Source organism: Euphorbia lathyris, chromosome 7, assembly GCF_963576675.1.
Source record: "Euphorbia lathyris chromosome 7, ddEupLath1.1, whole genome shotgun sequence".
NCBI lineage: Eukaryota > Viridiplantae > Streptophyta > Magnoliopsida > Malpighiales > Euphorbiaceae > Euphorbia > Euphorbia lathyris.
The window spans coordinates 3,636,519-3,656,342 of NC_088916.1; the positions used below are offsets into that span (position 1 = coordinate 3,636,519).

General features: G+C 36.7%; 2 protein-coding genes across 2 annotated transcripts; one reads left to right on the forward strand and one right to left on the reverse strand.

Annotated features, from left to right (window-relative positions):
* Positions 1-5,982: 5,982 nt before the first annotated feature.
* LOC136234759 (dehydrogenase/reductase SDR family member FEY-like) lies at positions 5,983-12,407 on the forward strand. Its single transcript, XM_066024229.1, has 8 exons — positions 5,983-6,341; positions 6,748-6,868; positions 7,015-7,132; positions 8,612-8,748; positions 9,476-9,577; positions 10,474-10,566; positions 10,711-10,783; positions 11,879-12,407. Exons 1-8 carry the CDS (start codon positions 6,112-6,114, stop codon positions 12,142-12,144), a joined length of 1,140 nt encoding a protein of 379 aa, XP_065880301.1. The 5' UTR covers positions 5,983-6,111; the 3' UTR covers positions 12,145-12,407.
* Positions 12,408-14,660: 2,253 nt separating this feature from the next.
* On the reverse strand, positions 14,661-19,331 carry LOC136201143 (F-box/FBD/LRR-repeat protein At1g13570-like). The gene is made up of 4 exons (XM_065991727.1): positions 19,203-19,331; positions 17,140-17,956; positions 16,067-16,225; positions 14,661-15,050 (listed from the first exon to the last, which is right to left on the reverse strand). The coding sequence occupies exons 2-4, from the start codon at positions 17,944-17,946 to the stop codon at positions 14,757-14,759; spliced, it is 1,260 nt and encodes a 419-aa protein (XP_065847799.1). The 5' UTR covers positions 17,947-17,956; positions 19,203-19,331; the 3' UTR covers positions 14,661-14,756.
* Between the last annotated feature and the right edge of the window lie 493 nt (positions 19,332-19,824).

Genomic DNA, 19,824 nt, shown 5'->3' on the forward strand with positions numbered 1-19,824 from the left:
TGACCGTAAAGAACAAGTACCCAATCCAACTAATAGCGGACTTGTTCGACCAACTTGGGGACGCAAGATGGTTCACCAAGCTGGATTTGAGATCAGGTTACTACCAGGTGCGGGTAGCCGAACAAGACGTGCCGAAGACAGCCTGTGTCACGAGGTACGGGTCGTATGAATTTTTGGTGATGCCGTTCGACCTCATAAATGCTCCTGCCACTTTTTGCACATTGATGAACCAGGTATTGCGGCCATTCCTGGACAAGTTCGTAGTCGTCTATCTCGACAATATCGTGATTTACAGCCGCTCATTGAAGGAACACACGGAGCACTTGAGACAAGTTTTTAGGGTGCTCGGGGAGCACGAGTTGTATGTCAAGAAGGAGAAATGTGCATTTGCCCAGCCAGAAGTACCGTTCTTGGGGCACATAGTTGGAGGAGGCAAGCTCCGGATGGATCGAGCAAAAGTGCAGGCGATCCTTGAGTGGCAGCCACCAAAGAAGGTGACGGAGGTCCGGTCTTTCCTGGGCCTAGCCAATTACTACCGGAGATTCGTAAAGGGGTACTCAGCAGTAGCCGCCCCACTGACCGATTTGCTGAAGAAAGACCGAACGTGGAACTAGAGTGATAGGTGCCAATCAGCTTTCGATAAACTGAAGCAGGCCATGACGGAAGAACCGGTCCTGGCGCTGCCCGATCACCGGAAGGCGTACGAAGTACACACCGACGCTTCCGATTTCGCCATTGGGGGAGTTATCATGCAGGATGGCCACCCAATTGCCTATGAAAGCCGAAAGTTGAATGAAGCCGAAAGAAGATACACCATCCACGAAAAGGAAATGACAGAAGTGGTCCATTGTTTACGCCTTTGGAGGCACTATCTATTGGGTTCCAAGTTCGTAGTAAAGACGGACAACGTGGCAACGAGCTACTTCCTAAATCAGAAGAAGCTCACACCGAAGCAGGCCAGATGGCAAGCATTTTTGGCCGAGTTCGACTTCACCTTGGAGCACAAACCGGGTAAGGCCAATCTGGTGGCCGATGCTTTGAGCAGAAAGGGGGAGCTTGCAGCGCTTTCCCAACCAGAGTTTCCGTGGATGCCAACAATCCGTGAGGGCCTAGAACATGATCCACAGGCCAAAAGGTTGAAAGTATTAGCCGAGAGTGGTAAGACTCGCAGGTTTTGGGTGGAAGATGGGATACTTCTCACCAAAGGCAACATGGTCTATGTTCCGAGATGGCAAGGGCTGAGAAAGACGGTGATCAAGGAGTGTCACGATTCTCAGTGGGCAGGACATCCAGGAGTTCATCGAACAGAAGCTCTCATTGAGCGAACGTTCTACTGGCCGCAGATGCGGGACGACATAGAGTTGTATGTGAAAACGTGTCTTGTATGTCAACAGGACAAAATCGAACAGAACAAGCCAGCCGGGTTGTTGCAACCGTTACCGATACCAGAGAGGCCATGGGAGAGCATCTCAATGGATTTTATTACTTGCCTGCCAAAATCAGAGGCATGTAGTAACATCATGGTAGTAGTGGATCGGTTCAGCAAGTACGGGGTTTTTATTTCGGTGCAGACCAAATTCAACGCTGAGGATGCAGCTAGATTGTTCTTCAAGTACGTTGTGAAGTATTGGGGCATTCCGAGGACGATCGTGAGTGATCGGGACACCAGATTCACGGGTCGTTTTTGGACGGAGCTGTTCAAATTGTTGGGATCGGAGTTGAATTTCTCAATGAGTTTTCACCCACAAACAGATGGCCAGACCGAACGGGTGAATGCATTGCTGGAGTTATACTTGCGGCACTACGTGAGTGCCAATCAGAAAAATTGGGCGAAGTTGTTAGACATTGCCCAGTTCTCATATAATTTGCAGAGGAGTGAATCAACAGGGGCGAGTCCATTTGAGATCGTGATGGGGCAGCAGCCAACTACGCCTCAAGACATCGGTGTCGGTGTCAAAAGTCCTAATCCAGCAACATTCAAGTTTGCCAAAAGTTGGCAAGAGAGCCGAGAGCTGGCTCGATCTTCTTTGGCCAAGGCAGCAAAGAAGATGAAAAAGTGGGCAGATGCCAAGAGACGGCATCGGGAGTTTGAGGAAGGAGATATGGTGATGGTGAAGCTACTTCCCCATCAGAGCCGACGGATTGCCAAGTTGCACAAGGGGTTAGTGCGACGCTATGAGGGGCCGTTTCCGGTGGAAAGACGGGTAGGCAAGCTAGCCTACAGGGTCCAATTACCGTCTCATTTAGAACTACACCCAATGTTCCATGTGAGCTATCTCAAACCCTAATACAAAGATCAGGAAGATCCGAGCAGGAATGAGTCAAACCGGCAGCCAACAGCCATCACGACTCAGCACGACCACGAGGTGGCGGAAATATTGGGATATCGGAAAATCAAAGCTAGGGGCAGCCATCCTAGTTATACCGAGTATTTCGTCAAGTGGAAGGGACTTCCGGATAGTGAGGCAAGCTGGGAGCACGAACTTAGCTTGTGGGACAGTAGGGGTATTTTGGACAATTACCACCGAGAAGCAACGGGGTCGTTGCTCGTTGGAGTGGGGGAGAATGTGACGTCCGGGTCAAGTCACTCCAACATGAGGCTAGGCAACGCTACTGTAGCAGCAGGCAACACGGCGCGATACTCTGAGCAGAGAGTGTCTTCCCCCCTATAGTGTGTCTTATACCAACTCGGGACCCTCGGGCGGCAGACACTGCCCAGCCCCACTCACCACAGATTTTGAAACAGGGTCACCGAGCACAACTAGACCATCCAACCAACGAGCCAATGGTCTAGGAACATTCAAGGGGGCTGTATGAGCTTATGGTTCTCTTTTGACACGGAAGAAGTATTGCTGATTAGGAGAATTGGCAAGGTACCAAGTGGGCGGGCCCGCAAGAACCAGCCAGCATGGCCAGTGGGTCCACCAGCAGCCAACTCAGCCAAGTTGCTTCCTACAAGTTGGCCACTTGCTATAGCTACTCCCAAGGGTTGTGAATTACAAGCACTGCTCCAGAAGACATGGGCAAACAGAAGTGACATCATCACCACCTAGGCATTCTGAATTAGGCAAGTGGCTGGTAGGCACACATGGGCAGCCTGACTTGCTGATGTCAGCCACACCATCAGCATATTTCTAGTATAAATAGGGGACTAGGCTCATTGTACAAACACACTGAAATTGTATCTCTTATTGCTCTGTAAAGCTATTCTTTGTATCAATAAGAAACTCTCTTCCTCACTTGCTTATCTTTTGCTACATTCTGTCATTGTCACTAAAAGTATTCCGCTGTGCATTCAATCTTGCTTTGCCACATTACTTAGCAAGGTTTTGGGTAGGCTGACTAGCATTCCGAGTTAGCATTGCTAGTGCCGCACGGGGTTCAGTTGCCGAGTGAAATTGTGCCCGTGACAAAGGGCCCGGGAGCCCACACCAATCTCCTATAAATACCCCTAACAAGGGAAGGGAAATGGGGACTTCTTGAATGAACCTTCCGGGTAACCCCATATCTTCTCGAATATTTCCTTTATAAATCCTCTTTGAATATCTAACTGTCTTGATCGTCGGAGTGTTCCCAGGGAACGCTCCCCGCACAAAGACGACCCCCGAGGAGCTCGGAACTCCCCGAAGAGAGCCCGGATCACTGTTCCGCATATCCTAATTACTAAATAAATTTAAAATATTTAACAAAATGATAAAAAAATGTAATCCAAATAAGAATAGATATAAAGTTGGGCAAAATCGGTTGGATTCCGACTTTTAAAACAAATCTTAAATTCAATTCATTTTACATGGATCTTAAAATGATAATATTTTGGCTTAATACATTAAAATTCCAAAAAGTTTAATTCGCCTCTTGAATTTATATAGTGTCTTGCTAGTCTCATCAACTTAATTAAAATAGTATATTGGCAACTTAAATTTATTTAAAGTGATCTATTGATCCCTTGAACTTGCTTACATTGGTGTATTTGTCCTCTGAATTTGTTTGAAGTGATAAAAATTGCAATTTATCTAAATCCGTAAAAAAATTTCAAAACTTAAAAAACGAAGGCTTAATTCGTGATTTTAAGTCTTTGAAACAAATCAACTTTCTGTTTTGTATATTTTTATAGAATTTTTTTTTATAGATTTAGGAACTTAATCATGACACTTTAAATAAGTTTGTAGTGCTAATGCGACAACATATAAGTCCAGAGGGCCAATCAACCATTTTGGACAAATTCAAATTGCAACTGATGTATTAGACAATTTTTTTTATTTAGCTTCAGTTTTGAAAATCATTTTTTTTATTTCAAACATGTTCTCAATTACTTTGTGTAGCTCTAAGACCTTTTTATAGGAAAACTGTAAAAACCGTATTTTTTTTAATAATTTCAAATACATATGAAATTAATAATGTATTTTTAATAGAATTATATGTTTACAACTTGTATTCAACAGTTAGATGATGTATCTATCTCTTTTGTTAAACGGTCAGCGAACTGTGCTGCTCACTGTCTAGCCCGAGCAGTTAGTTCTGTGCCTTACCGTAGTGAGTGACAATTTGCCCCTCCATTTTTGTACTCTATTCTTTCTCCTGATATTTGTCAATAATATTGTTGTTTCTTTCAAAAAAAATAAAATAAAAGATCAATGGTTTAATGAACCAAAAAATGAAATATGTTTTTTGCCTTAAAAATTGAACAAATTTACTTGCGAACGTGTTCACAAATATTATAATCGAACTTAATTCATCAACTTATAACTGTACCTATTCGCAAGCTTTCGAGCCAAATTTTACGATGTTCAAACTCATCTTGTTTATAAATAAAGCCGAATACGATCCAAATTTTATGTGAATTACTATACATAGCCTTGAATTCCCACCCCTAGCCCCGTGAAAAGACCGAAATACCCTTTACACAATTTTCAGAATTCTCAAATCCTCTCAAACAACCTAAACTCTCTTTAATCTAATCCGAACTAATTTATCAACGAAAACATGGATCGGCGGAAAGGGACCTATGATATGTATTTCCGTTTGATTTTGATGTTTTTTGAACGTTTTTTTGCATCAGATTTTGCTGTTATTCGAAATCGGAATCGGGACATGGGGCGTGTGGAAATCACACCGTTACCCCTGGTGCTGGTGCAGTGTATGAACATCACGCCGCACCACAGGTGACGGTGTGATAGCCTCACGCCTCACCATATGCGACGACGTGATATTCATACACCGTCACCTGTGGTGCGACGTGATATCCTCACGCCCTCACAATGGTGACGACGTGATGCCCAGACGCCCGTGTGGTGTATGGGCAATTATTTATTTATTTTTTAAATTTAGTTTAATTTAATTAAATTTTTGTTATTTTTAGTTTGTTTAATTTAGTTTAAATAAATTTTTATGTTGTAAATTTTAATTTGTTAATTTTAGTTAAGTTTAGTTGTTGTAAATTTTATTTTGTTTAGTTTAGTTTAACTAAATTTTTATTTTGTTAATATTTATTCATAAACTTATATTATTGTTATAGGTTTTAATTAAAATTGTATGGTATTTACAAGTTTTAATTAAAATTGTGTAGTGTTTACAGATATTTATGGGTTTAATTGAATAACAGGTCTATTTTTTTTGCCTTCCCGACACGCGGGCGTGTGGCTATTACACCTCACCGTGTGGTCGGACGTGATAGCCACACGCCTCACCTTGTAGTCGGGCGTGTGACTGTCACACCCGACCACACGGTGAGACGTAATAGTCGTACGCCCGCGTATCCGAAAGGCAAAAAAAAATAGCATTTTCCCATCCCCAATCCCTAAAAGAACATTTTCATCCTTTCACAGAACTAGGGATGGAAATTTGAGGCCGGCTATAACAACCTCATTTTTATTGAGCCCAACACTGAGTCCATTATGAGCTGCTCGGCTCCCTCTCAGCCGTATATTTGACAAAGAATTTGCGTTTGCTTTACAAAGACTAACCTGAAACATAAACGAATATTATATTAACATGAAACATAAACGAATATTAATTTCAACATTATTCGTCCCTTTGCGTATATCTTCCAGACTGAGCAGCACAGTGAACGAACTGTGAGAAAACTTGAGATCTGAGCGAGCTCCTCAGGCAATGGCAACAACATCCTCGGAGCCACCTTCAACTTCAACTTCAACTTCGAAGAGAAAGGAGAAATTAGGCTGGATTGAATGGTTTAGAGGATGGATGTATGTCATATACGAGATGCTTTTTCAGAGAATCATGGCTAGTCACTTACAAAACCCTCTCCCTTTGCCTCCTGTTAACGATCTTACTTGCATTGTCACTGGTTCCACTAGTGGTATCGGCTCTGAAATTGCCAGGTTCTTCTTTACATCATCCTCTTTCTCCTTTTCCTAATTCAATTTCTCTGTATGTTTCCCGTGGAGCTGGAATTGCAGTGTAGAACCTCGAATATTGCTGAATTATTCGGAATTACTTTAACATTCATATCAATTTCTCTTTCAGAGTATATTTGAAATTGCAGCGTAGAACCTCAAATATTGCTAAATTATTCGGAATTACTTAACATTCATATCGATTTCTCTTTCAGAATATATTTGATTTTGAGTATGCAAGTCTTTATGCTGAGTACATTGGTTTGAGTTCGTTACTCTGAATTCTAATTAGGGAAACCTGAAATACGTTGTTAGTTTACTATTTGAGTATCGCGCTCTCGATTTTTTCTTCTTCTATGGATTGGTGAAGCTGTTTTCTTCTATTTAATAGGCAATTAGCAGAGGGAGGAGCTCATGTTGTTATGGCAGTTAGGAATACGAAGAGAGGCAATGAATTAATCCAGAAATGGCAGAATGAATGGTCGGGTATAGGCCTTCCGCTCAATGTTGAGGTATTTGGTAATTTCGACTAATCAATGAATGATATGACTCTAATTTTATTCTGGTTTGTTCTTTGGTAATATTATACAATAAGCAACAGAAATTCTGCCTTTGCGTTTGCAATTTGAACGGTTGGTGTATGGTTTTTCTTGTTAAGGTGATGGACCTTGATCTTCTCTCATTGGAGTCAGTTGTAAAGTTTGCTGAAGCATGGAATGCTCGTTCAGGACCTTTGCACGTTCTTATAAATAATGCCGGGATATTTTCCATTGGAGGTCTGTTTGTTTTTCTTTTTTCAAACCTTTTAGCTGAATGGTACTTGTGTGGTTTCTCTACTCAAGTCTATGCCTTTTTTGGCTTAAGTTTATAGATATTACAATGATTTAATGCACCTCAATTCATTGCTGTGATATGTGCAATTGTTAGACATGTAATGTAGATTCCAAAGTAGTAACTCCTGACCTCCTTGTTACAGAAAAAAATAAATGCTGTCAAGTCCAATTCGTTGTTTCTGTTTTTGCAAATTTTGGTCAGTCATTGAGGGAACTTGGAGAATCTAAAATGGGACAGAAATAGACAGACATGGGGTACCCTTCATAAGCAAGCTAAAGAATAGATGAAGCAGGACTTCACCCAATACTAAGGTTCCTATAACTTCCAAACTGTGAGATGTGTTGTCTGGTCCAATCTTTTGATTTGGTTATTGGTTTCTTTTTGTAATGTTACTTCAGTCATAGAAGCAAGTAGGAAGGATATCTGAATGGATAGTCAAACTGGGAAAGGGCAGAATACTGGAATGCTTATGCTGTATAATGTCAAGTTGTGAGAACCTAAATTGACAAGGTCAGGTATATCAATGCAATATTATGGTATCACTTCATTCAAGGACTCAGAAAATGTTCAATTATCCAATTCAGTTCTTTGAAGTAAGGTGTCTTCAGGTTAAAAAAGATTATGGTTGCTGATAAATGTGTATCCATTGAAAAACTTATTTCTCTGCTCCATCTGGTGGGATGTAGATTTTAAGCTGTCCGAGTGTACCTCTCTTACATATGTTTCCTTCTAAAAGCGTGCGTATCTAAATATACTGAAGTTGCTTACAAAGGATGCTGATATAAAGAGAATGCCGATTAATGCATTTAATGAGGAAAAACAGTCCATCCCTCATTGAAAAATACAATGCTGAGATACATTGTAAGATAGAATTTTCTGAATTCCCAAACTTATACACAATCTAATCCAGTGATTGTTTCTACAAAGGGAATCATTTTGTGAATGTTCCTTACTTGAACTTTGATTGTTATGGTGTTTGACTTTTTGATTGATATGCTACAGAATTTATTCCATTAAACAACAGTGACTTGCTCATTCACACACACGTTACATTTACATCAATTTTCTGTAATGTGTGGCACAACTTCGACGACAATTGGCTTTCTTAAAGAATTTCTGAACTTCAAATTGATTGAGTTTTGAAAAGGGATTTTTTTTTTTTTTTTTTTTTTTTTTTTTTTTTTCCTGTTAAACCTGCGAATTTGCAGCCCTACTTCACCTTCTCTCTTGATCTACTGCTTACACTGCACAAATTGTTATCAGAGGATTAATTATTGATATAGTCATTGTTATAATTACTTCTTAGATGTTGGAGATTCTTATTTGTTTCTATTTATATTTGTTATGTACATTGATGTGCTTCCGACAGCCATTTAAGCTATTGGGCGTCCATAACTGATGCTTGGATTTAATGTATTCAGAACCACAAAAGTTCTCGAAGGATGGGTATGAAGAACACATGCAAGTGAACCATCTTGCTCCAGCATTGCTTTCAACATTGCTTTTGCCATCTCTACTTAGAGGCTCTCCCAGCCGAATTATCAATGTGAACTCAGTTGTAAGTTTGATGGTCAATAAAAATTTATTTTGCCTATTTCTAATGCTTGTCCTTCAACATATATTTTATGAGCATCTTTAAGAATGATTAAATTTTGCAACTAACGGTTGCCAAATGGTACATACCTGTCTGTGGTGTATATAATTGTGCCATTTAACATTTACTGTTCCTTTGTTCAATTATTCATGTTGTTAGTCATGAAATATTGATGGAATGAAAGAATGTATTCACTAGATTTGGAAGCTTGGTGGACTCTTCAAACAGGTGGAATTTAAGGGCTGGTTCAGGTCATTTTGGAGATTTTCTTTAGGGAATTTTTGGAGTGTATTGGACAAGTTCATTTGGGTGATTATCATTATTGTTATAGGGATGAATTGTTCGTGCATGTCGTTCCTTTATAATTTTTACAATTGTTCTGTTTTTTTACATAATTTTAAGTTAATGTGATTTTTTGTTTTGTTTTACATTGTTCGGTTTATATGGGGTTTGATTTAGTTTATTGATTCTCTGTGTATCTGATGTAGTCTTTTACTTCATAATGTTGTCCCTGTTGAGACTTTGTGAATTTGCTTAGATTTTGAACTGAAAATGCGTTTCCCTCATCAGATACTGTAACTGGTTCATAATAAATATTTCATCATATGGAACCTTGATTTCTTATACTGTTATTATCACATTCTTGCACTTGCATATCTAGGAGTGGCTTTAAAAGTTTTCTCTTGTGCAGATGCATTATGTTGGCTTTGTTGACACAGAAGACATGAATGTTGTATCCGGGAAGCGTAAGTATTCAAGCTTAGTGGGATATGCTAGCAGCAAGTTAGCACAGGTCTGGTTAGCACTTGATATTTTATATCCCTTGACATTTTTCTCTAGTTGATTGAACTTCTTTTAACTTATTTTCTCGAAATAAGTGTTACTTTTGCATTGTATCCCTTCCCCCACACTTGTGTATGCATATGTCTGCATATTTACAGAGAGCAAGAGAGAACACTGAAAGAGGCTTTTCCATTAATATACAGTAAATGAAAATGTTGAGTTTAAATGTGCTACTCCCTCCAGTTTTTTAATATATGTCGTTTAAGGTTTTTCACCGAGACCAATAAAATATTAATTCGACTATTAAAATGACTAACATACCCTTAATATTTCTCTCATAAAACTCTACTTTCTTTGCAAGTTTTTTATTTCTTTTTAATTATTATGGCTTAATTAGAATTGGTTGCATTAACATTAAACCTCTTTTACCATAAACAAGGGCAAATTTGGAGATTTTTTTTTCAAAAGTGCATTGGCAATACAAAACGTCATATCAAAAAGAACAAAATGATAATCCTAAATAATAGCTCTAATGTTTATCTACCAATTAAATTTGATATAAACCAGCTTTCTCAGCACAGACGAACCCCATATTTTCTTTGACTCCCTATTAGCTTTCAGATGATGAATTAGAATTACAATCATGCACAATCACATAATGATCCTATCTGTGAAAAGAATTTCAAAATTCCTATTCTGATCATAAATAAACTAATCTTATGATTACTTTGAAAAAGTTAACTTAGAAACATTTAATTTTCAATGACTGACATAAAGTTAGTCAAACATATATTATAAAAACGCAGGTCTTAATAAAAAACACAAGAGTTCTATTCCTGAACCTTGCAGTCTATGCTGGAAGTTAAAATCAACTCTGATAATAAGTATTTGTGACCATCAATGCAGGTGATGTTTAGCAGTGTTCTCCATAGACGCCTTCCCGCTGAATCTAGCATTAGTGTAGTTTGTGTCTCCCCTGGAGTTGTCCATACGAATGTGGTAAGTCTCACACATGATTTCAATTTCTCTTTTTTATCTTGAAAGAAGGCACACTGTTATATACAATACATCACTTTTTTTTGTTGCTGTTATGGTCACACACATTGTCTTAGCTTTATCTTAACTCTATCTATCTGATTGCAGGCAAGGGACCTTCCAAGAATTGTTCAAGCAGCTTATCACCTGATACCTTATTTTATCTTTAGTCCTCAAGAGGGTCAGTTTCCTAACTGTTGTTGGATGTTTCTTCTAAATTAACACAATAATGATACCCTATGTTGCACGGATACTCCTCTTTAGTAGCGCCTCTGTGTTTCGTTTCTGTGTCCATGTCTGTGTCCATTTTATGAAAGTTATGTTTTTTATAATAACGTTTCCCGTGTCTATTTCCGTGTCCGTGCAACATAGACACCTTTTATCAAACATAGTCATATATTAGAATCTTGTGATCTCTGTATTTCTATTTATTCAATTAAAGTTGCTTGTTATGGGTGTTAGCGCTTGAGTGCATTTGCATGATGAAATGAGAAACTGAATTTCCAAGACGGAGAAATAGAATAGTTCATTGCATAGTTTCAAAAGGCTATCCCCTTGGTTACTTGAGGCGAGAGACGACAGAGGCGTTCCTCTTCATTTCCGATTCATCCCATTGTCATTTTTTAGATCCGTTCCTTGCTCAGGCTTTCCACATTGACCCTGCCTCTCAGGATTGAGTCGTTACAGCTAACGTACAACTCCGTCACTTCCCCTCCATTTTGACATGGGATTCAATTATTTATACCCATTTTCATCCTTTATGTCCGTTCCTTGCTCAGGCCTCCACATTGGCCATGCCTCTCTTGATTGAGTCGTTACAGCTAATACAACTCTGTCACTCCCCCTCCATCTTCGAGTTGGGATTCAATTATTCATACCCCATTGTCATCCTTTATGTCCGTTCCTTGGTCAGGCCTTCCACATTGGTACTGCTCCTCATGACTTAGTCGCTACAGGCTCACTAGCTTCTATCTGATTTGTCCCCAAACCAAACACATGCATTGGAGAGTCAGATTTGATATCAATAGTAGTAGCCTTACCCAATACCATGTAGATAATGTTTGCTTTGGCCCAAGTCCTATTATTTGGGTCTCATAGCTTAGCTCAGTCACACTCTCCATTTCCGATGTAGGATTCAGTTTATTTTTCAGTCTCCATTCTATAGATTTGCTCTTTGCTCAAGACTTTTACCCCGACAAGACCCCAATGTTTTCATGGTCTTTAAAACAGTACATGGATAGATAACCTTATGTTTGTTTGCCTGCTATTGATTCAGGTTCAAGGAGCTCACTATTTTCAGCCACAGATCCACAGATACCAGAATACTGTGAAATGTTAAAAACAGATGACTGGCCTGTATGTGCTTTCATCTCTCAAGAATGTCGACCTACCAATCCTTCCGAAGAAGCACATAACACCGCCACTTCACAAAAACTATGGGAAAAGACACTCGAGATGGTCGGACTTCCTTCCGACGCAGTGGAAAGACTAATCGAAGGGGAAGAAATTACGTGCCGGTACGGGAAAAGTCACCAGGGTTAGTCTTTTGCTTATTTGGTAGCTTACACTAAAAAGTTCATACTGTACTATGATATCTGAGGCATTGATTTATTAACATCAATTGCAAAGTAGTTATATTTTTGTAATGCAAAGTTTAGTTACATTATTATAGTTCATCAAAGACTAAGGTCCTGTTCTTTTTGACTGAACTGAATACTACTGAACTGAAATTACTGGTACTGAAATTAAGTGAAAAAGACCAGTGTTTAACTTTTCATTTTTTACATTAAGTAGTACTTTCTTTATACATGGATGTTATCAGAATCAGAAACTATATGATTATATGAATTGAATTTTTTGCTTTTGATTTGTGATAGAGGATGATGGAAAGAGTTGAAATTGCAGGATGTTGTTTTATGTAATTAAAATAGGATTAAAGCCTTATTTGGCCCCGTGGCATCCATAATGTTGGCATTTGACAGCTCTGGTATGATTTGGTAACATTTTGCCACTATAGTATCCTAATTTGTGGCATTTGACCCTGGGCCCATGTGATATCCTAATTTGTGGCATTTGGAACTGTCGTGCTATGATTTGGTAACATTTGACCATTGTGGTATCTTAATTTATGGCATTTGACCTTTGTGGTATAATTTGGTGACATTTGACCCTTGTGGTATCTTAATTTGTGGTATTTGGCCCTTAGATAGATGGAGAGATAGCGGATCCTACATGGACAACATGGGCTAAATGTCATAAATTAGGATACCACATGAGCCAAATGTTATCAAATCATAAGTCAAATGCCAGAAATGGTTAAATGTTACCAAATCACGCCACAGGTGCCAAAAGCCAACATTATGGCTACCAATGGGCGAAATAAAGTTTTAATCCATTAAAATACCATAAACTGCTGCTTATGAGAGACTGTGTGATTATATGAATCGAACATTTTTGTTTTTTGACTTGTTATAGAGGTGATGATGGAAAGAGTTGAAATTCAGGATGTTGTTTTATGTCATTAAAATAGGATTAAAGCCTTATTTGGCCCCGTGGCATCCATAATGTTGGCATTTGGCACATGTGGTATGATTTGGTAATATTTGGCCATTACAGTATCCTAATTTGTTGTATTTGACACTTGTGGTATGATTTGGTAACATTTGGCCTATATGGTATCCTAATTTATGACATTTGGCCCTTGTGGCAAGATTTGGTAACATTTGACCATTGTAGTATCTTAATTTATGGCATTTGACACTTGTGGTATGATTTGGTAACATTTGGCCCTTGTGGTATCCTAATTTGTGGTATATGGCCCTTAGATAAATGCAGAGATAACGGATCCGACAGGGACAACATGGGCCAAATGTCATAAATTAGAATACCGCATGGGCCAAATGCTACCAAATCATACCAGAATGGTCAAATATCATAAATTAGAATATCATAATGGTCAAATGTTACCGAATCATACCACAAGTGTCAAATGCCAACATTATGGATGCCAGGAGGCCAAATAAAGTTTTAATGTCACAAATTCGGATACTGGATGGGCCAAATGTTAACAAATCATGCCACAAGGGTCAAATGCCATAAATTAGAAACCACAATGGTCAAATATTACCAAATCATAGCATGGTGCCAAATGCCACATTTTTGATACTGTAGGACCAAATAAAGTTTTAATCCATTAAAATACCATAAACGGCTGCTTATAAGAAATATTTTTCTTCATGTGTATATATACAAACTGCTGCTTGTAGGTTTAGTGTATCGGATGTCCTTTGAACTTGTTTGGAAAAACCATTGGTTCTTTGAAGTTGAAAAGTGTTTTGTTAGCTTTCTGAACCTGCTTAGAATTTCTCATTAGCTTTCTAAGTTCACGTAGTAGAGTGAAAAGAGATTTGGACAAATTAAAACGTGCATCACTAAAAGAAACTCTAGAAGGGTAAATAGATCATTTTAACCATTTTAAAAGGGTTAATATTGTCAATTTAACTAAGTTTAGATGGGTAATTTGTCATTATAAACAAGTTCATGGACTAATAAGACACGTTTCAGGAACCATGCCTGGTTCATTGTCTTATAGCAGTACTATTGGTCATTTGATCTATTCAAAATGTTAGGTTTTTGTCTCCTTAACATTTGCTACATGACTTATCAAAATTGATAAAATCTCAAACAATGTATATGGTAATTTAATAAGTATGTTGAAACTTTCATATACCTAACAAAAACCCGATTTATAAGACTAACATTTTGGATAGGTGAGAAGATGTTACCAAATAATTGGTTAGGGATGAAAATCAACATTTTGGATAAGTTAGGGGTTAATAATGCTTTAACCATTAGTTTAGTTGTTTATATCTATTGTTTGTTGGTGTTGTAAGATGTTTACTGTCTTCTATTAGTCGGTAGAAGTTGGATGATTTTCATTCTGAAATAACTATTAGTAGGTTTTTCTCAATTCTACGAAGCATTTTTATTCTACTATTTATAGCGAAAACGTTAAAAAGAAGAAAAAAAAAAACCAACATTTCAGTTATCAGCAAATATTAGTAATTAACTAGCTAACAATAACAATAAACATTTCAAACCGCCACCAGCAACAACGGTTATCAGTTAACAGTTGAATCAAACAAGCTTTGTTCTTATACCAGATCATCATAGTAAATGATTTGAGCTTTTGCAGATGCTCGGCGAAATCTGATAAGTTCTTTGAGTATTTGAAATCCTTTGTCAGTATCTTTGATAGGCAAAATTTCAAAAATCTCAAGATTAGATGAATTTGCTAGCAGATACTTCATCAACTCTAATTCAGCCTCTACTCCACTTATCTCCTCCATCTTCACTGTTTTCAGTTTATTGAGTGAACATTCTGAGAAATCTTGCCATCTCAAAAGCTCTACTACACCTTCCATGTCTGCATTTTTATCTGTCTGTGCCTTCATAGGATAAAATTAAATTTATAAATAAACACACAAATTCATCTAATTTTAGATTTAATCAAATTACTAATGTAGGCAAAGTTTTGACAAAATCTTTGTAAGGAATGGTAAAACTGTAAATATATCCTGAACGTAAGGAATGGTAAAAGTTTGTCATTAATGTTTTCAAATCGGAGTAATTTTGAGCTCAAAATCAATAAAATGAGACTTTTACTTGGTCCCAAAACCAGAGGCAGAAGAACGTACATGGTGCCAGTGCACATTCGGTCGTGAAGAACCATCTGTTATAGGGGTGATTCTTCTCATGTTCACCTTACCATCTTCATTTGCGAGGTGTTGATTGGACCCTAATAGATAAAGATCTGTGCATTTTTTTTTACCCCAACTTAGGCCAAAGTGTCGTTTTTGCATGGGCAGGAGCATTTTTGTTTTTGGCCTAGCATGGCTAGGAGCATTTTTGTTTTTGCCTAGCTCATATAGGTCGGGATTATTTTAACACTCAAAACAATCAAAGGCTCGTCACTGCCTAGGTCTAAAATTGCTACACATAAGAAAACTTTAGAATAAAATCTACCACATTTTTTTTTACGTTAAAGATATATATGTACTTTGTAATAAAAAAAGAGATATATTTATTTTTAAAAAAACATTAAGTGCAGATATACCTCTAACGTAAGAAATAGTAAATTTTTTGTTTTTGATCTTTTCAACTGGAAGAAATTTCGGATCCAGATAACGTGCATTGAGTAATTTTGAGCTCAGCTAAGAAAATTAATAAATCTAAGACTCTTATTGCAAGATGCTTATTGCACCCTCAATGCATGAAAGATTGTGTATTTTTTTTAACAATATTACTCTAGTCTAAGGTAAAACAATGTCGTTTTGGTCTAGGTAAGAACCTGAAAACAAATTTCTGTTGAGTTTATTGTTACACTCAATTCCACTATTATATCCGGGTTCGAAATTGTTCTACATTAGAAAATTATAAAAATTAAAGGTAAATTTAGACTTACTATGATGGTAAGTCTTTCCAAGTTGGGTGAACTGCTAATCAAACAAAGAGCACAAGAAACCTCTTCTTTCTTCTCAAAACATAAATCTGATATTTCAACTTTTCTCAGTTCTTCCAAACTTCTTGGAAGCCTATTCTGCACTCCTCCCTTTGCCAAAAACTTCATTCCACAACACAAACAAAACATCAATTATCATCTAAAAATCAAATACCCAATTCAAATAAAAGATTTAATGCATATTTACACCCTTAAACTTGACAAGTTTTGTCTATCGGCACCCTGAACTTTTTAAATAACTTATCACACACCTATAGTTGGCTTTAAAAACCTATCACACACCTATAGTTGGCATTAAAAACTTATATCACAGCTAAAGTTGGCTCATTCGGATATATTTCACACAAAATCGTTGATCTGTCGTCTTTGACAGACCACCTCGTCTGTCAAAGATGAGAAATTAATGATTTTGTGTGCAGAAGGTCCGAATGCGCCAACTTTAGGTGTGTGATAGGTTTTTAATGTCAACTATAGGTGTGTGATAGGTTTTTAAAGCCAACTATAGGTGTGTGATAGGTTATTTAAAAAGTTCAGGATGCCAATAGGCAAAACTTGCCAAGTTTAAAGGTGTAAATATGCATTAAGCCCAAAATAAATAAAAAAGGCATTATACCCATTTGGCTCCTTAAACTAAGACTTTAAAATCAATTAGGACCTTAAACTATTAAAATCATCAACCAGGTCCCTGAACTAACCAAAACTCATCAATCGAGTCCCCATTCTAAACAAAAATCATCGATTGAGGCCTCATCGAAAATCATTTGATTGAACAGTTTATGACTCTCTTCCCTAAACCCATTTTGAATCAACACAAAGATTATTACAGTTTATATCAAATAGTTACAGTTTCTGATTTTAGGATAGGATGAAGACTCAATTGATGGTTTTTGGTTTTGATGGATCTGATTGATGATTTTGATAGTTTAGGGTCCTAATTGACTTTGAAACTTTTATGTGGCGGACTCAAATAGGTGTAATGCCATAAAAAAAAAGTGGGACATTTTTCATTAAATTACCTTCAAAAAATGAAGATGAATAGACAATTCTTGAATTTGAGGAATACTAGAAGCAATCTCAACTAAATTACAACTTTTCCTATCTATAAAATACTTTGAAATTTCAGCCATACCATTCAACCCAATTGAAACAATTTCAAGATTAGGACAATTTTTCAAATTAATTGAATCAAAACTCCCATTAAAACACAATAACTTAAGATTGGGACAACTAATTCTCAAGCAAAAAAAATGCGGGCATCCTTCAAGGGTTAATTTCTCTAAAAACGGGCAATTCGAGACGAAAATCCCGAATCTCTCAGCGACGAAAACCACATTTCGAAACTCGAGACTCACGAGATTCTCGAACCCGCGGAAGGAGGCCGGGGGCTTGAAAATGCAATTAAAAAGATTCAAATGTTTGAGTTGTTGAAATGAGTAGAAATGGGATGATAATTTTTGGGGGTTTCCTCTCCAAATTCTAAGGCAAAAATGTTGAATTTTAATTGTGGATAAGAAATGTAACCAATGGTTTATATGAGATGAGAAATTATTTGAATTTGAAATTGAAAAACTGAAGTTGATTAGAGGACCATTATGGAGAAGTAAAGATTGGTAAATTTGAGGGATTAGGTTAGTTAATTCAGTTGGATTTGAGAAGTTATAGTTGAATGGGTAATCAAAGATAAGTTGTGGAAGTGATAGCCATTTGTATCTCCATTTTGTTGATAAAATGCTTGTTCTAATTGCTTCTTTTTGTGGTAATTTTATTAGAATTTGATCCGTTATGTTCTTCGGGAGCTCGCTTATTACGTCTGGTTCTGTCATCGTCTTCTTCCTGTCATACCGAGAAAAATTGTAATATCAAAAATCAAGAAAACGGGTAACGTAAAAAAATACCCGACTTGTAAAAAAATACCCGACTTGTAAAGTCAGATATGTGGTTTAAAAGTTTGTAAACGTAAATATGTAGTTTGTGCAATTTGGAAAGTCGAGTATTTTGTCTAAAATTATTATCGTGACTAGAAAATTTTAGCGACAATATAGAAACCAATTTTAAATTCGGGTATTTTGATTTGCCCTATCAGAAATGTGGTTTAAAAGTTTATAAATAGAAGTTTGTAGTTTCTGCAGTCTGCAAACTTGGGTATTTCGTGAGAAACCGTTACCATGACTAGAAAATTTTAGCAACAAATTAGAGACCAATTTTCAGTTAGTAACTCATTTCTTGAAAGTGCTTAAAACCAATACTAGGTCCTTATAAAAAAAATGCATAATACCCATTTGACTCTATAAACTAAGGCTTCAAAATCAATTAGTACCTTAAACTAACAAAAAATCACCAATTGAGGTCTCATCAAAAATCATTTGGTTAAACAGTTTGAGACCATCTTCCACAAACTCATTTTGAAATCAACACATAAATTATTACCGTCTATATCAAACAATCATAGTTTCTGACTTTAGAATAAGATGATGACTCAATTGATGATTTTTGCTTAATTTAGAGGTCTGATTGATGATTTTGATAGTTCAAGGTCTTAATTCACGTTGAAGCTTTAGTTTAGGGACCCAAATAAGTGTAATGCCTAAAAAAGCCTACTCTGACGCCTGAGAAAAACCGTCGCCAATGTAGAAAAATTAGCAATTACAATAATTCGTGTCACTAACAAAATTAGATGTGGTCAAAACTCTCGCTACAGTTAAAATTTCTGTTGCTAAAAAGCTTTTTTTTTTGTAGTGTTTGGAGTAAAGAAAGAATCTGAGTTTACAAATTATTGCATATATAAGGTATGATTTTGTAAATTTTTTTTAACTACAAGACGGATTTCTCGAGCCTAGGGCGCAATCCTCTCATCTCAACTAGGTTGGCACCAGATGCTTATCCGTAAAAACCAATTTATTAAAAGGAGAGAAAGAAGTACAACGAATAGAAAGGATAAAGAAACCGTGAACACAGTCTAACTAACAGAACCTAAAATATTATGTCATATAGACTTTGTAAATTAACGAAATTACAAGTATTTTTTGATAGACATATTGATTCAGAAATCTTTTAACTGTAAATTGCACAAACCACATACCTGAATTCGGAAATCGAGCAACCCGGAGAAGAAGAAGAGAGAATGAAAAATTGTAATACCAGGAATAAAAAATTGCAATGGCAAGAGACAATTCTTGTAAGAATATAAGTAATATTAAGAATGAAGAACTGTAATGTGAAATAATAAAAGGTGAATCTGTATGTATCCAGTTTTGATTGTTTATTTATTATGAGATTTGAATGTTTTGACTAAATTTGGAAAATAATATCTGCCCATTTATTGAAATGTAATTAATTATACAATATGGAGATATTTTTCCTTTTTTGAACAAAATATAACAATTGTATTTATTTAAATTGGGATATAGTTGGATAATAAAATCCATAAATGGGAATAATAATCTATAAAGGGAATAACAAAATCCATAAAGGTATAAATATTAAATATTAAAGGGATAAAATACAAAAATATCCCTATCAAAAAATTATTCAATATCTCAGGGATCTGAGAATGTTGGACTTCAATTTTCCAATTTTATTATTATTATTATTATTAGGGTTAAGGTCCTCTAACGTTTTAGATCAGGAGCAATTTTACCTCTAACGTTGGAAGCAAAATGCAATTTTATCCATAACATTGATAAATTGGGTCAATTTGAGAA

What these genes read in the sequence shown, in the direction of transcription:
- LOC136234759 (XM_066024229.1), top strand. Translation starts at nt 6,112, where the DNA reads ATGGCAACAACATCCTCGGAGCCACCTTCAACTTCAACTTCAACTTCG. An exon ending in CTAGCAGCAAGTTAGCACAG is followed by an intron (nt 9,578 to 10,473) that starts GTCTGGTTAGCA and finishes CCATCAATGCAG; the next exon opens with GTGATGTTTAGCAGTGTTCT. An exon ending in TATCTTTAGTCCTCAAGAGG is followed by an intron (nt 10,784 to 11,878) that starts GTCAGTTTCCTA and finishes CTATTGATTCAG; the next exon opens with GTTCAAGGAGCTCACTATTT.
- LOC136201143 (XM_065991727.1), bottom strand. Translation starts at nt 17,946, where the DNA reads ATGACAGAACCAGACGTAATAAGCGAGCTCCCGAAGAACATAACGGAT. An exon ending in TTCATCTTCATTTTTTGAAG is followed by an intron (nt 16,226 to 17,139) that starts GTAATTTAATGA and finishes TGTGGAATGAAG; the next exon opens with TTTTTGGCAAAGGGAGGAGT. An exon ending in TGGAAAGACTTACCATCATA is followed by an intron (nt 15,051 to 16,066) that starts GTAAGTCTAAAT and finishes TATCCTATGAAG; the next exon opens with GCACAGACAGATAAAAATGC.